Consider the following 16,730-nt stretch of genomic DNA (forward strand, 5'->3'; position numbering starts at 1 on the left):
TGCATTTCACAAATGCACTGGGCCTGGCCAGGGAGCCCCCAGCCAGCCAACAAAGCCACTTTCTTTATCAATGAGAGATTGAATTTTAAGTGTGAACATTGAAAGTTTATATAGATTTTAAAAACATTACATAACATCCACCACATTCAAAACAGTGAGAACCCTCTGCCCAAGGGGCAGATGGGCCTCTGTACCGTGAGCCACAGGCAGTGGGGCCGGGAAGGGCCCTGCCCATCCATCCCTGACCTCAGTCTTAACAAGAAAGTTAAACCCAAGCACCCTGGCCTCTTGTTCCATTGCAAAGACGTGAGTGGGAGGCCAAGCAGGCACAGGAGCCCTTAATCCAGTCGTTGGGTACCAAGGCAAGGGGCCAACTCTTGCCCATCCTTGGTCCTGGCCAGGGTACAGCAGAAGCAGGCCCATCAGGTGTGACTCTCCACTCTGGCTATGTGTTGCAGAGTTTGGTGCCAGACAACTTCAACTCCCCCTCCAAGGTGCATACGGGGGCGGGAGGGCAGAGGGCAGTAGGAGGAGAACAGTCTTCAGCATGTGCAAAAGCTGTTGAGGCCACTGGAATTGCTGGCTTGGCCAAAACCGTGTGATCACATGCCAGACTCTGACGGCCTGAGGACCTAGAGAGAGAGGAGCCCTGTGAGGACCAAGCCTCGCCCAGCTTCCTTCTGGTCCAGCACCCCCACCTCAGCATTGGCCCTTACCCGAGTCTGATTGTGGTTGGAGCCCGATGTGGATGTGGTGAACTCTGAGTACTTGTTCCTGGTGACCATGCCAGCCCACTTTCGGTACTCTTCTCTCACCTGCAGGGCCCAGGATGCCAGGTTAGAGGAGGGGCAGCCCAGGGGACAGGGGGAAGGGAAAGGAAGGTACTGGCTCGTCTGCAGCTTGGCCTGAAGCCCACCTTCTTGTTGAGCAGGCAGTGCAGCAGAAAGAGGAAGAAGCCCTGCAGGCAGGTGAGGATGGTGAAGGCGTAGGCCAGCACCTGGCTCTTCGGGTCAAAAAGGAATAGGCCGAAGATCCATGTGCAGCCCAGCAGGAAGAGCTGCGACACAGCGGTGATGGTCAGCACCCTGGGGGAAGGAGGACAGCTGCAGCAGGGGGCCACCCCACACACACCTCTTCCCAGCCAGCCCCTGCTCTCACCTCGCCTTCTTTAATTTTTTCATGTCTGGGTTGATCTCAGAGAACTTCTGAGTGAGCTTCCAGACTGTTATCACGAAGATGATAGCATTGCACTGGGCAAGGAGCAGAGAGTTTGGATTAGAGGTTGTCCTTGGAACTCTCAGAGAGAGCGAGCTGGTCATTCAGGCTCAATAAAGGGCCAGGAGGCTCAGGCTTTGAGGGTGGGGTATGCTGATCTAGTTACCAAAATGATGAAGATCACTGGTCCCAGGAAGCTCCAGAGGAAGCCGTGGTTGGGGTTCAGCCAGCAGCTGGGCCAGAAGGAAGGAGTTAGGAACAGGAGGAGAGACCCGGAGGGGAATGGGTCTTGGACTCGGTGCAGCCCTCATGCTTTGGGGCCCATGCCTCCCGTGGCCCCACCGTCTGGTACTCACTAGAGGTCACGGCCGTAGCCCTGGCTGTTGACGGCCGCCGAGATGAGCACAATGAGCCCAGGCACTCCGTAGCCGATCAAGTAGAGCCAGGGCTTGCTCAGACCCTGGCCAGGGAACACGCGTACCACGAGGATGTAGAGCTCCACGCCCTCGAGGCTCATCCAGCAGAAAGCGGCCAGGAAGCAGTAATGCAGTAACCCGGCCACCAGGCGACAGCGTATCCCCACCTAGGGGCGGAGAGCCGATTGGGTGATGTCAGCACGGGGGCAGGGCCATGCTTGAGCCCTCAGGGTGGGCGGGGCGTCAGGGTAGGGCCAGGTGGTACTCTAATGAGTGTGGGGCGGGTCAGGTTTCTAGGGCTAGTGCCTGCCACAGAGCCTTGTGGGTGAGTGGGTGGAGCTAACCCTCTCCTGAACCTTGCCGGCCTAGTTCCCAGGTGAAAGGCCCTCCATCCGGCATTGCCTCACCTGGCCACCCTGGTTCTCGATGCCCGCAAGGAAGATGGCAGAACCCACGAAGAGGCAGATGCAGAGGTGCAGGTGCACGGTGGTGCGTGAGCCCTGGATGGGCCGTACTAGCAGGAAGGTGAGGATGCACAGCAGCAAGCAGACCAGCGACAGCGCCAGTCCCACCTTCGTGATCAGGGCCAGCTTCAGGTCCTAGATACGGGTGGAGTGGGTGGGACTCGGTCAGCACCCTGAGGCCTTTGCCCTCGGTGTGCGTGCCCCTCCTCCCAGATCCACCAGGGACCTGGACAGAAGGACTCAGATCAGGCAGCGCACCTCCCCCAACCTCCTCTGCCTTCAACATCTGAGCAAGCTTGCTTTGTCTCGCACCCTAAATACCCCTACAGACACAGACACACACACACACTCACACTCACACTTATGGGTACGGGAAAGATCCCACTACGTACCCAGATTGCTTCAGAAAAGGTCCCCAGTCAAGCTTCAACTGTCAACCTTTTTCAACACTAATAGGTCCACTTCTCTAACCTCATCTTCTGCCCCTTTCATGTTTGGCCATACCTATCAGCTCAGAAACTCAACACGTTAGTACTTCTAGGCCTTTGGCCTGATCCACCAGCCTCCCTTGCTTTGCCTGGTCCATTCCAGTTATCCATGTGGCCCAGTTTATCTATGGATCACCTAAGGCTACATACAGAAAGTTGTGCTCCCTTGAGCTTTTAGTGATATTTAACAACCAGATGGAGGCGGGTGGTCAGAAGAGTGCTGGCTGGAGCAGGGCCTGCAGTGCCAGGCCACACTGTGTAGTTGCTGGGTAGTGGGGAGGTCTGGGGGTCCCAGGGAAAGGGCTGGGGGTGTGGTGTGGGGCCACCTGGGCTGCAAAAGGATATAGAAGCATTTGGTCCTCATTATGAAGAACCAGATTCCTGTCTCGCCCAAGCCAGCCTTGCCATCTGTGGGCTTCTGGGCATGGCCCCGGGGCTGCTTACCTCAATGTCGTAGTGGGCCATGAGGATGGCAAAACTGCTCAGGTGGTTGCACTGGCAGGTGGTGCTGCCATTCTGGCTGCCCAGCTTCCAGCAGCCTGTGGTGGCCCAGTACCCACCACTGTCGTTGTCACCTTTCCAGAAGGCACAGATCAGCTCCTGCCGTGGCCCAGGCGTCTCTGGCTGTGGGCAGGTGGGGGTGATCAAAGAGATTAGCCTCAGGCCCAATTTTGGATTCTGAGCTTGGGTTGGGTCTAAGGAAGGCTGCTTGTTAATGACAGGTATTTACTGAGCACCTACTGTATGTCCCAGGTCAAGGGACACAGCAGTGAACAGGGCAGACAGAACTCCCTGCCCTTGAGGGCTGACATGCTCATGGAGGAGATGGTCAGTAAATAATAAATTTAATAGATAAGTAAACTAGATAGTGTGTTAGAAGGTGATAAGTGCTATTAAAAAAGAAACATGAGAAAGGTGGGGGCATGATTTATTAGAGGTTGTAATTTTAAATAAGTCAGGGAAAGCCTAAAAAAGAAGGTGACATTTGAAAAAAGATTAGAAACAGGTAAAGTACTGAGTCTTGGGAGGGAAATGTCACAGGCAGCGAGCAAAGCAAGTGCAAAGGTCCTGAGGTGCGTTTCGGAAGGAGCAGAATGGTGGAGGTCAGGAAACGAAGGCTGTAGAGGGACCACTGTGCCTTTGACTATGGTGTGGCCAGTTAAGCTGATCCCCCCTCCCCACCCAAATACTCACAAGGTGGGAGAAGGCGAAGGTGACAGGGGAGTCTAGTTTCTCCGTCTTCGTGTTGCTCAGAAAAGCAGAGTTGATGGCGGAGAGGAACTTGAACTGGGTCCCACTGACAGAACTTCCATGCAGTTTTTCCAGCTTGTCTTTCTTCTCAAGGTCCAGCTTCAAGGAGGCTTTGGCCAACAATTTCTTCATGTTTTGACTAGACAGCATGCCTGCCATGACGAGACCTAGAGGACAGACATGCTGGCTACCTTCCCTTGCCCGCCCTCCTCCCTCTTAAGACGTCTAAATCAGGCCTGGCCAATCCACCGTGATGCCAGGAGTCCCTCAAGATGGCCCGGTTTCCAATTGTTACATATTTAGAACCTCACCCCTAGCCACATCCTAGCTCCTTCTTCCCTCTCCCACCAGTGCCCCCTCCAGCTCCCAGCTGTTACCTGAGTCCCCTTCTCCAGCTGCCTCAGACCACTTCAGCATCATCCGTGCATGTGTCTGGCCCATGGCGACATTTTCATTCCCTCGCTCCTGGATCATCAGGGTCAGCTCTAAGGAGAGAGGGGCAGTGACTGGGGGCTCAGGATATAGGATAGGGTCCAGGGCTGGGGCAGGGCAGGGCCTCACCTGTGTCCGCAGGGGAATGGTAGGTGAAAGGGGCTGTAAGCATCGTCTTGGCCAGAGTCCTCAGGACATGTTCGAGGCCTGACAGCAGGTTGGTAGCTGTGCGGAGCTGGTCATGTAGGGTCAGGGCCTCCAGGTCTCCGGGAACTTCCAGTAGCTTGTCCAATGACTCGATGAGTTTCTGGGGGTGATGGGTGACAGTAGCTTGGTTATTTCACTACAGGGCCACCTGAAGAACCCTGATCTCACCCACTCACTAGGGGACACTGGAGAACCACCCAGGATGCCTGGGGGACAAGGCACAGGAATACAAGTAGTGGGAGTAAGTATATGCCTGTGTGCACATATAACAAGGGTATTTAACATTCATTAGGCACTTGCTTTCTGCCAGGTTCTGTTCTAAGTTTGTACTGTCCACAACAGTCGCCATGAGCCACACATATGACGCCCGAAATGTGGCTCTGTGTTGAAATGGTAATATTTTGGATCTGTTGGGTTAAATGCAATCTTCATATTAATTTCACTTGCTTACTTTTTTTTTTTTTTAAATAAAACTACTAGAAAATTTAAAATGGCATAAGGGGCTCATATATTTCTGCCAGGCTAAGCGCATATGCTAAAACTTACATATAATGCTTTTACTGTATGCCAGGCATTATTCTTTGAGCCTTGCTTTTCTTCATTTTAACCTTTACACCCAGTGTACGAAGGAGGCACTGTTTTCAGATGAGGGGACATGGCCCAGACAGTGGGAGTCACTTGCCTGAGGTTACACAGCAGGGAGTGTGTGAGGGATTCGAACCATTGTGGCCTAGCTCCAGAGGCAGCATTCTTAATTGCTGCATTCTGTGCCATTGTATTCCTCTTGACTGTGTGTGCGGACCTTGCTCTAGCCATTAGGGGACCCAAGAATCAGTTGGGTTTATATGTACACCTGTGTTTTTGTGTAATGGGGGGTATATATGGTGTGTACATATTGTGCATACAGCCACATGTGTTTCTCTGATCAGAGGCCCCTGCTTGGGCTGTCTCCTCTCACACCGAAGTATTCCCTGACTGCCCTCACACTATCCTGGGGACCCCCCAGGTCCTGCCCTTACCCTGATGATGTCCTGAGCCGAGGCTGACTCGAAGTCTCTGCTCAGGATCTGGACTCTTTCAAAGAAGCGGGAGAGACTCTGGAGAGAGAGGAGATGAGGGCATCAGAGAGCCTCACACATAGGTGGGGAGCTTGGGGAAAATGGTGAACAGGTTGGCTGCCTCCTGGTTCCTGCTGGAGCCACTCACCTGGCTCTTGATTCCAGGGGGCATGTGCCAGGTGGAGAATATCTCTGTTGGGGACAGAAGAGTAGTTCATTAGGTATGAGATTGTCTATGCGTGCTGGAGGCGGGGTCTGGAGCCAGGTCAGGTCAGTTACCTTCACATTGGGTGGTGGTTTTGTTATTCTGGAATCCAGGTTTGGGCACCCAGCCCCGGAGGCAACTGCACTCAAATGAGCCCGGAGTATTGACACAGGAGGTAGAGTTGTGGCACTGATGCTGCCCAGACCTGCACTCATCTACATCTGGGGACACAGAGAAGGGTGTCAGGCTCAGTCCCAGCCCAATAAGGCCCCTCTCCTCTCCATGCCCCTGTCCCTTTGCCTATATTAGTTCCCACTCCCCCCACCACCCATCACCTTCCCACTCTGCCTGAAAGTGATGCCACCTGGTGAGTGCACCTCCCTGAGTAGTAGATGCAGGTTATGGGAGGTGTGCAGAGACCTCACACATGGCAGGTGGGCCCCATACAGATGTACAAGTTGGGAAATATTGAAATACATTCATCCCAGTATGTAATCAGCTGCTGCCTGGTATCCCCCGGGAACCTTCCCCTTGGTAACTCGGCTTCTTTCCCAGGACCCCCCCTCCAGATCATTGCCCATTTGGCCTCAAAAGAATTAATGCCTGGCACAGCAGGGCACCCCCAGCAGTCATTCTACTTGGTTTGTGTGGGTGCCATTGAATATGTAATCAGATGGTTTGAGTGTAGGTCTCTGGGTGATGTGATCTGAGCTTTGGACCTTCGCAGATGGTGTTGCTTGGGCCATTGGGGAACCCTAGAATTGGTTTCCAGCCAGGATGGCAATGGCACTTATAGCTGCCAATGATGTTGAGGCAGTAGGTGGATTTGTGGCAGGGGTTCTGCTCCAGAATACATTCATTCACATCTGAGGACAAAGGCAGAATGTCAGGTCCTTCCTCTTGCACTCACTGCATCCATTCTTCACTGCCTGGCACTAAGGACCTCACCGTTAGTACATGTGCCACCACCTGGGGACCTTCAACTTTACCCTCAAAGCACCTTATGGTGGCCTCCCTGTAAGATGGGCATGGCAGGGACTATAGTCTCCAGTTTACAGGTGGCAAAACCAGGAGGGAAACTGAGTCATGGGGGCTGGATTTCCCAACCAAGGACTCTCGCCAGGTCCCTCCTGGGCCCTGGCCCAGATTCCCTTTTTGGGAACCAGAAGTGACACCTCCATCTGCTCACATGATGGACTGAGGAAGGGGTGGGGTATAGGGGTTCTCACAGAGGCTCCACAAGGGAACCCCAGGCCCAGAAGGCTCTGCTGCCTCCCTGATGTGACAGGAGCCTTCAGGGAGGTGACTGCCTGTAGAGCCTCAGTAGGCCCTTGGTGTTCGGGGACCAGAGGGTCTTCTCCCGCTGCCTCAGGCTGTGGGACCTGCATCAACTCCTTCCCTAGCTCCAGTCCAGCCTCACAGCATCTTCTCAGAGGCTCTAACTTTGCACAGCCTTGGGTCCTCTGGGTTGGGCCCCAGGCCAGGAGGGCACTTGCAGGTGTAGTTGCCTTGGGTGTTGATCCAGTACTCGTGGGTCCTTTTATAGATTCTGGGCTTCCACTGACATTCATCTCTGTCCATAAGGGGAACGAGAGGGTGATGGCTGCCTGTAGCCATGGGCAGCCTCTGCAGCTGGGGGTCGGCCACATTTCCTGGCGTGGAAGCATCTGGAAGGCCCTACCATCTCCTTCCAGATGGCAGGGTGCCTTTTCTAATTCACGTGGAGGTGCCCTATGGGCATGCATAGTGGCCTAGATGCTCTATTGTCCAGATGTGACCAGAAATGGCTCGAGTCCTCCCAACCTGCCACTTCTGGCTCCCTCAGCCCCTTAGAAGCTCCCAAGTAGACAAGGACATCATGACCGCCTGTGTCCTAGCCTGAGGAGTAGGACAAAGGCCAGAGTGGGCCTTCCTGGAACAAAGTGGAGAAGAAATGTTGCACTGAGCAGGGCCTGTCTTGCCTCAAGTGGTGGCTTTTTGTCCTGGCTCCACTGGGGTGGGTGCTGCTGGCTGAGTCCTCCTTGGAATCCTGGTGACAGCATTCTTGTGCCCTCGCTAACTCTGAGACTCCAACTCCATGGAGATGGACCAAGACCCATCCCTGGGTTTGGCCACTCAAGGACGAAGCTTTCAGCAGGGCCCAGAAAATGAGAATGATGCCTGATAGGCCAGGGCCACCTCAACAGTGGGTGCCACATCCAGCCACACAGCCTTGGGGTGGTGAAGGATGCATCTTCCAAATCCCACAAAGGTATCCCTTGTACTAGCAGGACATACTGAGAATCCACTTGAGCAAGGCCAGCGGTGGATGAGGGCTGGGTGGCTGGAGCAGAAAGCAGCTGCTGATGGCTGAGGAGTGACAGGTGTTTCTGTCATCTGGCCCCTTCACCTCCCACCAGAAATGCAGTCCTGGGGACCCCGAGTGGGGCTCAGTCTCCATCTTCTGCCCTCAGTAGTCAGGGCCCCCATGGGGCCTGAGTTGACCTCCTCAGGAGAGGGTTGGGGCTGGGGTAGTGGTCCTTGATGACGCTCCCTCTCACCCAACTCTCTTAGGGTGGGGGATCAACATCACCCTGCCTACCCCTGACAAAACACCCTTCTAGGTCCCAGTCTTCCAAGCTGCCTTCAGGTCCGTGAACTGAAATTACTGGGGAGGGTCAAGCTGGAGCTTTGCCTGGTGAAACAGCCGAGTGGCTGAGAATTGGGGTCAGGGTGCCAGAGAGTATCATTTCCAGGTGGGGTTGTTGACCAGAAATAAGGCGCAAGTTTGGGAAGGTGGGCCTGCATCCTCCTTCCAAGTTTCTTGACGGGGTCCCCATCATGGCTCAGGAGGCCTGAGAGGGCTCCTGGTGTTGCCAAGCCTGTGTGGGCTCTGGTGGGGCCAGGTCTCATCCCGGCAGTCACTGACTGTGACAAAGAGGATGGATATTGAATGCATTGTACCACGAGCTCTTGAAGTTCCTTGAATGCCATCCCTCTCATTTGTTTTATGCAGATAAGATGCCAGGTGAGCAGGGGGAAGTTCCGAACTTCTGGAAGTGACCACTGCAAAGGATTCTGAGCCTTGGGACTCAGAGAATGTCAGGAGACCATGCGGGTGCTTGGTAAGGCCCTCTGATCCCTGGAGAAAGTGGGGCAAGGAGCTGAGGGAGTGGCCTGAGTCTCCTGCTCAAAGCAGACCCCGTGGGCTGTGGCACTGGTGGACACATCCTCTGGTGCAGCGAAGGCTGGAATGCTGAGGGGGGCAGGTACAGAGATGGCCCAACTGAGCCCATCACAAAGCTAGGTCTTCAGGTGGCATGTCATGATCCAAACCAGCAGGTCGCTCTCCCCATTATACACGTTAAGGTCCTACTTCTCCCATCTTACTCTTATTCATCCATGTCTCTGCCCAGCAGCTCGAGCCCCTTCTCTCAGCCCTGGCCTGTTTCTGACACAGCAACACATCTCAATAACCACAGCCACCACACGTGCTGTGGGGCTCACAACAGTCTAGCACACTGAGTGGGATCCATGTGCAGTTTGCTCACTGCACAAGGTTGTCCAGCCAAGGAGGCAAGTAGGGGCTGAAAACCATGTCGCTCTCCAGTCCCCAAACACACTGTATTCACCTGCTAGAGATGAGGGATTTTTTTCCAGTTCACATAAAGGCTCTGTCCTCTGGCCTGGCCACCTGTTTGGGGCACAAAATTCACCCACAGAGGCCCCTGTGAACCAGCAGTAAGGTAGATTGAGCCCTCCCACTGGGCTCCATGAGGTACAAGTGCCCCCTTCCCTCCCACCAGGGAGGCTCTGCTACCTTCTGCACACAGGTCAGGAGGGAAGGGGCTGGGACCCAGGCTGCGGGCTCTTCAGTCCGTAGCACCATGGGCCTGTGGACGCTGATGACGCCTGCAGGGTCCTTGGCTCAGCCTCCTCTTTCCCTCTGCATTCTGCACTAACCCCCTCTCTCTGGGCAAGTTGTGGCTCCTGTCCGCCTACTGCTGGCCCCATCTGCCCCTGCAGGTGCCTGAAGCCCCTTTGCTGCCACCTGTTCCCCCAGAAAGGGGTCAAAGCCTGGTGATGCATGGAGGTCTGGCTCCTCCTGGGCCAGATGGGGACAGCTACTCTCCGAACATCGTCACCCTCTTTTACAGATGCATAAACCGAGCCACAGAGGTGATTTTTGAAAAACTATCCTAGCTGGTGTCACACACACAGCCATCAGGTGACAAAGCCAGTATTTGGGCCCATGGCTCTCATGCCAGCCTGTCTTTCTGTGCTGGTGTGGCAGGCACAGACACACCTGTCCTCCCTCAGACCTGGGCTCTGTACTTGCCACAAAAGCCCTGGCCCTGTATGCTGCAGGAATGACTCTGGTGACCCCAAACTTCATGGACAGGAAGACGGAAGATGCGGAGTCCTTCTTACCGTGACACGAGTTCTCACTCTTATTCTTGAACGTTTTTCCCCCAGAACTAAGCACATATCCTTGGCTGCACATGCAGTGGTAGCTCCCCTCTGTGTTCTGGCAGTCTGCGAATCTTCCACAGGACACTGTCATGGGTGGTCCACACTCGTTGATGTCTGGAACACAACAGGGTGAAGGGTCACCTCCCAAAAGCATGAAGTCCCTCAGGACTGAGATCCTCATCCCCTACCTGACTCCCCAGCATGGACCTGATGCTTTTGGGAAAGAATTAGAGTCTCAGGCAACTTGGCTGGGGCTGGGCTGGGGCTGGAGCAAGCCATTCCTGAAGCCCACGCAACCAGCTCAGCTCTTCTTGGCCCTCTGGCTGTCACCCCAGATACAGGGGAAGGTGCTGAAGCGGGGAGTGGGTGGGAGCACCGCATCCTGCTCTCCAGTACTAGAAGGATGAACGGAGGTACAGATTCCAGACTCCTGGAGTCCTAGCTCCTCTCTCTCCAGGAAGCCATTTTTATTTACTTATTTTCCACTTTCCTATCTTTTCCTTTCTCTTTTCTCTGTCCTGATGACAATCTGAGGACAAAGGCTGAGAGGCCCCCAACCACCACCCACATCCCCATGGGCACTGGGCTCTGCTCTACGATCTCCATGTGCCCTTCCACCACCCTAAGCCTCTGTACCTTCACAAATTTGCAGACGGTTGGTGATGACCTCCATAGATGAAGTGAAACCGGGATCACAGCGACAGGCATTGGCACCGACACACTTGGAGTGCTGAGGGCACCACCGAGCACAGGCCGTGGTGTCTGCGTCTGTGGGGATGTGGTCAGAAGTTGAGGGCTCTGCCAGGGGCTGGAGAGGGAGTGCAGGGAGGGGTGGGCCTGAGCTTCCCCCTACAACAAGCCTCTCTCTTGCCTGAGCTGAGAGGTACAGGTGGGAGTCCAGGGCCCCTTCTGCAGGCTCCGGCTGTAGACTGAGTTACTCTCAGCAGACTTACCTACAGTGTCCTGGGAGTCCAACAGAGTCAACAAGACACACAGTGCTGGAACAGAGAGAGGGAGAGTCAGGGGAGACAAGGAGCAGAGAAGGGTTGACAGAGGCCTGAGGGCAATGCGTCTGAGGGAAAAGGGCTGCCACCCAGGCTCAGGCTCTGTCCATTGCTCCAGGAGAGAGCCAGCAGGTGGCACCTCCTGCCCCCTGAAGCCCACAGCCAGAGGGGTCTGCACCCATCGCTGGAACCAAGGGATAGGGAGGGACCCAAACCCAGTGGGGGTCTTGGCTCCTGCTGACCTGCCCGCATCAATTCAGGAAACGTATTGGAGACAGATGACCCTGGTTCCAATCCCAGACCTCAATCAGGTCACCTCAGTTTCCCCTTCTACAGAGTGAGGGTGAAGAGGGAACCCATTTCCTAGAGAAGTGTGAGTATATAAGTACTGCCTGGCATGTTGGTCAAAGTGTTTACTGTCATCATCATTCCTTTATGTAAAAATGAAGAGGTTGGACCAGGTGTTCTCTCAGATCCCCCCAAATCTAAGGTGCTCCGGCCCCCACACCCTTCCTCAGGGACAGAGGTAGAAGCATATCACACCCACACCTGTCAGCCCTAAGCTGTCAATCCAGACCAGCTTGGGACCCAATAGTGACATTTCATCCCCAGCTGCCCTCACACAGGAAGATGCTGTGGGGTCCTGTTGGGGGTGGTGCTGAACAGATCCCCCTTCCTCCTACTGTTCCTGCTGTCAGGGGCACACCCTGGGGGTTCTCCCCAAGTCAGCAGGGGCTCTAAGTTGAGCACCTCGTTGCTGTTCACCAGAGAGACAGATGAGGAGACAGACGGAGAGAAAATAGAGACAAAGAGAGACAGAGAAGGAGCTAGAGACATAAAGAGAGGAGGAAGAGGGAGAAAGGAAATGGGTGGAGATAAAATCAAGACATGAGAGAGAGACAGACACAAGGAGGCAAAGATAGAGAAACAGAGAGGCAGAAGTTAATGCAGCGATAGAGAAAGAAAAATAGGGAACTCCTAGAAAGGGGGAGACAGATGGCAGAGATTGGACAGAGAGACACAGAGATAGAGAGACTGAGAATGAGATAGAAACAATTAGAAACAGAGAGGGGGAAGGGAGGGTGCCTGGGCAGTAGGTGGAAGTGTGGGGAGGGTGTGGGGAGCCACCAGTGCCTGCCTATCTGCAAGTGCTGGAGAGGCAGCCCAGACCCCGATAATCCAAGAACTGTGGAGGGGCTGCAGGCAGTGGGATCAGGGCCTGGAGGGAGGGCAGCTATGAGTCACTTCCTGGGCCAAGGGAAGGGATGACTCATGGCTCAGTCGCCCATGGAGGGCCTCCCAGGGGAATTCTGGGGTCCATCATTGTAAACACAGCTTGAGGAGCTTAAGGGTGGGTGCAGACTGGAGGGTCCACTGAGCACTCAACTCCAGTGTCCAAACTTGTTACCCCTCAGGGAGGTGGAGGGCAGACAACCCCTCACAGACGCCCTCCCAGCTGGGGTAAACTGAGGCCAGAATGCCTTCCCCTTCCTTGAGTGAAGATTCCCCCTTCCTTCCCTCTGGCTACAGGTTTGGGGTAGTTCTCGCCAAACAAGTTCCTCTTTGCAGGACAGACCACAAAATGACCTTCCCTGGCAGGGCGGGACCCAGGACGATTTTTCCCCAGCTGCCAAAGTCCCCAGTAGCAACTTTCATGCTCACAACTGCACCAGGAGGCAGAGGCTCCATTTATGTCCACTCTACAGTTGGACAAGCTGAGACTTATAGCCCAAAAGAGGCTCAAGGAGAATCTGGTGAACATAGGAGGCTGGGGAAAATGAAATTGAAGGGTCAAGGTCTCCAGACCCTGCAGGCAGGGGCTCCTTTGTGCTGGGCTGGGCTCTTCTCCCCCACTATGGAAGCTACTGGGCCAGACCTTCCGCATCTGGGGCCTTGGAGGTGACCCAAACGGGAGCAGGAAGAGGAGCTGCTGGTCATCGCTCCTTGTCTGCATTCCCCTAGCCCAGCCCTGAGCAGTTGGATTCCGGCTCTGGGTTGGGGGTGGGGCAGTCCTTACCTTCTTGTTCCTCCTGCTAAGGAGCCCCCAGCCCATCCCCTAGACCCATCAGTGAGATAATAATAATAACAAAATAATAAAAAATACCATTTACTTGATTCTTACTGTGAACCAGGGTTCACTCAACCCTTAACACAACCCTATAAAGTGGAGAGTGCTCCTGCACCATTTTACAGGTGTAAAAAGTGAGGATCAGGGGCTCTGTGATTTGGCCCCAGTGACACATCACCCCTCATCGGGTATGCTCCACATAGACTCGACAAATTTACGAAAAATCATCTAACCGTATGCATGTAACAGGCAAATTCTATGCTATGTAAGTTACACCTCCATAAAGCTACAAAAAAAGCTCATGCCTATCATCCTAAGCCAGCATGCGGAACCCCATCGATGTGGCCCAGGGAAGCTCTGATTGGCACCCCAAATGTCATTTCTTCAACTCTCTTTGTTGCCTGGTTGTCCAGGCAACGAGCTGCACCTAACCGTTAGAGCCACCCTGGGTGGGGCGGGAATGAAGGCTTGAGGAAGTCACAGCAAAACTCAGGTTCAAACCCACGGCCGGCAAATCCCTTCAACACACAGCTGAATCTCCGTTGGGTCTGGGGGAGCAAGAGTGGGGGTCTCTGGAGCTGCCCCTGCCACTGAGATACTGGGGGACATGTTGGGGCCACCTCATAGTGGAGGGGTCCCTGCTTCTATCTTTCCAGCACCTCCCATGCCATCTGTTAAGAGTGACTTCCTAAGGGGGGGTCACAGCACTCACTTTTTGCACCCTTTCCTTCTCCCTGCCTCCATTTCTCCTTTTAGGGAGCAGCATCCAAAGTGAATCCAGAAGGAGCTTGGAGATTCCTCTGGGAAGGTGGGGTCAGGCTCTTAGAGCACCTCGGGGTTCCTGCCAGGGTGTTGGGGTGCCCGGGTGCTGCTAGCCGCTCTCCCCATGTGCCTGCGGCGCCTGCCTGTTATGCAGCTTCCTCTGGGCTGCCGGCTGCCGGCTGCCGGCTGCCGTGGGCCCCAGAGCTGGCAGCTGAGCCTACCACTTCGCCATGGAGAAGGGGGGCCACCGTTCCCAAGGGGTGCTGTCAGGGGCTCCCTCGCTCCTCCCAACAGAGCCCCCAAATTCTCACCTTGTAGGAAAAAGGCACTGCGGCGGGGGCCTCCCATGGTCTGAGCTCCTGGCAGGGGAAGCAGAGTTTCGGGCAGAGCTGTTCTGTATCCCCAGGCTGGGCAGCTTTGCGGAGTCACATGGCCTCCGGGCCTTTATAAAGTGAAGGGGGCGGGAAGCCACTGGCCCAGGTCCCTCCCCAGAACTGGTGTGGCTGCTGGAAAACAACAGGAAAGTACAGTGAAAACACAGACCTAGAGAGCTGCCGCATGTACACACACACACACACACACACACACACACACACACACACACACACACTGAAGTGTAACATGCTCTCAGGTCTGTCCGCAGTTCCACCATTTAAGCATCTGACAAAATCTCTGACCCCTGTGTGCTCACAGGCTGTATCCCAGGGAAAGTGGGGTCAGTGATGGAAGGGGGGGTGTCTTGCCCAGGGGGTTGTTTAGGTTGGGAAGGGGCCTCCTCAGAAAGAGCTCAGGGCCTGAATGTTGGGTCCCCCCCGGGCCCACTGCTTTGGCCTGCACCAGTCTCCAGGGCCAGCCCATGAGCTAAGAGTACCTTTCCCCTGTTTTTCAGATGAGGAAACTAAGGCACAGAGAGTCCAGAGTCCAAATACAAGCTTGAAGAGCATGAAGAGGCCCTTCATGGATGGCAGGCAGGTGCCAAGAAGAGAAACTTCAGGCCACCAAGGGGCCGCCATGCTGGAGCTGGCCTGTCTGGTCCAGCATTTCCCCTGGTGGGAAACTTACATTTCGAGTGCTCCTGGGCACTGCATCAATCAACAGAGAATCGCATGATAGGAGAGTTGTTTCCTTTTCGAAAGTCATATGACTGGCTTTTCTCTGGTGCCATCTTTTAACTTTTTAAATACAGTATTATTTATAAAGCGCTTAATCTGAGACAGGCCTGACTCTAGGTGCTTTGTCTATTTCAACTCATTGACTCCATAAAACACCTATGAGGCAGGTGCAGTTCTGACCCATTTACAGAGGCGGGCAGCCAGAGCACAGCTACCAAGCGGCCCAGCAGAGATCCATAGGCAGCAGGCCCCGTCCCTGGGTTTCCGTGAAGAACCTCAGTCCACAAGAAAGTCTCCACTGGGTGCTAATGTATTTTTAACACCTTGGTGGCTTTGAGACTTATCTAGCTAATATCAATCATTTTATATTTCTTGTGTTATTATTCGTTATTGAGTTTATGGACTCTTCAGGGCAACGAGAAGAGTTTTCCAAGTGGGACATCAATATGCAGTTTCCTCTTTAAATGAACGAATTCAAGGATGCAAAAGTGTAGAAAATTAAAGAAAACATTAAGTCCATCCTAGTTCAAAAGGGGAGGATTGTGCTCATGGAAAAATAGGTCACCAAGGGCAAAAGGCAGAGATGCATTGTCCCAGGGCCAGTGGCACACCCCCACCTCCAGAATTAACCCCTTCCTGCCCACTGCCATCTTTTTGACCTGGACGGGGCATGAGAAAGGGTCTCCCATGGTGCCCAAGGGGCCTAGAGAAAGGGAGTGGACACTGGAGGAAGCTGGAAGAGGGCGGGGTCAGACCAGGTCCAGAGTGCACTTTGACTTTTTTCCCCCAAAAGCTGGAAACCCTAGGGCTGGACGTTCCACCCTACAGGCCACAGGTCTGACAGCTGGTACCTGGAGAAGCTGGAGGAGGTAGGAGGCTTGGTCCCAGGTATTGTCCCCACACCCTGCCATGGTCATCATCCATTGTTTTGCCTTCTCTCCTGGGATGTGCTTTTGCTTTTCCCTTCCCTGGGATGTGCTCTGGGCCCTTGGAGCAAGTCTAACCTGCCGGGACTCAGTTTTCATGTCTGGTGAATGGAATTAAAGTGCCTTCCCACTGGCGTTACCAAGCAGGGTAAGGAAGGACTGAGGTAACATAGGAGAAAAGGCTCTGAGATGTTTGCTGCAAGCTTGGGAGAGGTGCCAAGAGGAACATCCCCACCGCCACCACCACAAGCTGGCCTGTCGACAAGCCCAATGGCCACAACTTCAGCTAGATCCAGAGTCCTTTCACTTTTCCTCTTCGTCCCTCACCCTGGTCTAGCCCCATCCTGTCCCGCTTCGGTGCCCCGGCTCCTGTCCCCCTCACGGTGGCCCAAGAGTGCCTGGGACGTCCTGAGTCAGGGCACAGCCCTCCTCTGTTCAAGAACCCTCCATGGCTCCCCACTCCCTCAAGTCCTCTGGAGGCTCCGAAGACCCTGCGAGCTCTGCCCCGTCGCCTCCCTGCCCTCACCTCCTCCCTCTCTACCCTCGGTCACTTGGCAACCATTTTCCAGGCATGTTTGACCTCAGGGTCTGACCTTCCCAAGGGCTGTCCTCTCTGCGTGGAGCACTCTGGCCCCAGATAACATCCTTGTTCCTTCCCTCTGGTCCTTCA

At 54.5% G+C, this 16,730-nt stretch overlaps 1 protein-coding gene across 3 annotated transcripts; it reads right to left on the reverse strand.

The window, feature by feature from the left end:
- Positions 1-83: 83 nt before the first annotated feature.
- ADGRE5 (adhesion G protein-coupled receptor E5) lies at positions 84-14,481 on the reverse strand. 3 transcript variants are annotated; one of them, XM_036234311.1, is made up of 21 exons: positions 14,334-14,481; positions 11,142-11,186; positions 10,825-10,956; positions 10,147-10,302; positions 9,180-9,183; positions 7,182-7,309; positions 6,456-6,605; positions 5,811-5,957; positions 5,680-5,723; positions 5,493-5,570; positions 4,396-4,573; positions 4,212-4,319; positions 3,778-4,001; positions 3,028-3,207; positions 2,039-2,230; positions 1,572-1,798; positions 1,382-1,448; positions 1,159-1,250; positions 917-1,085; positions 717-815; positions 84-632 (listed from the first exon to the last, which is right to left on the reverse strand). In XM_036234311.1, the coding sequence occupies exons 1-21, from the start codon at positions 14,368-14,370 to the stop codon at positions 603-605; spliced, it is 2,487 nt and encodes an 828-aa protein (XP_036090204.1). In that variant the 5' UTR covers positions 14,371-14,481; the 3' UTR covers positions 84-602. The 3 variants fall into 3 exon arrangements, with proteins under 3 accessions (XP_036090204.1, XP_016017606.2, XP_016017607.2); XM_016162120.2 differs by lacking the exons at positions 7,182-7,309; positions 9,180-9,183 and having other exon boundaries at positions 6,456-6,602; XM_016162121.2 differs by lacking the exons at positions 6,456-6,605; positions 7,182-7,309; positions 9,180-9,183 and having other exon boundaries at positions 14,334-14,480.
- Between the last annotated feature and the right edge of the window lie 2,249 nt (positions 14,482-16,730).

Source organism: Rousettus aegyptiacus, unplaced genomic scaffold, assembly GCF_014176215.1.
Source record: "Rousettus aegyptiacus isolate mRouAeg1 unplaced genomic scaffold, mRouAeg1.p scaffold_m13_p_16, whole genome shotgun sequence".
NCBI lineage: Eukaryota > Metazoa > Chordata > Mammalia > Chiroptera > Pteropodidae > Rousettus > Rousettus aegyptiacus.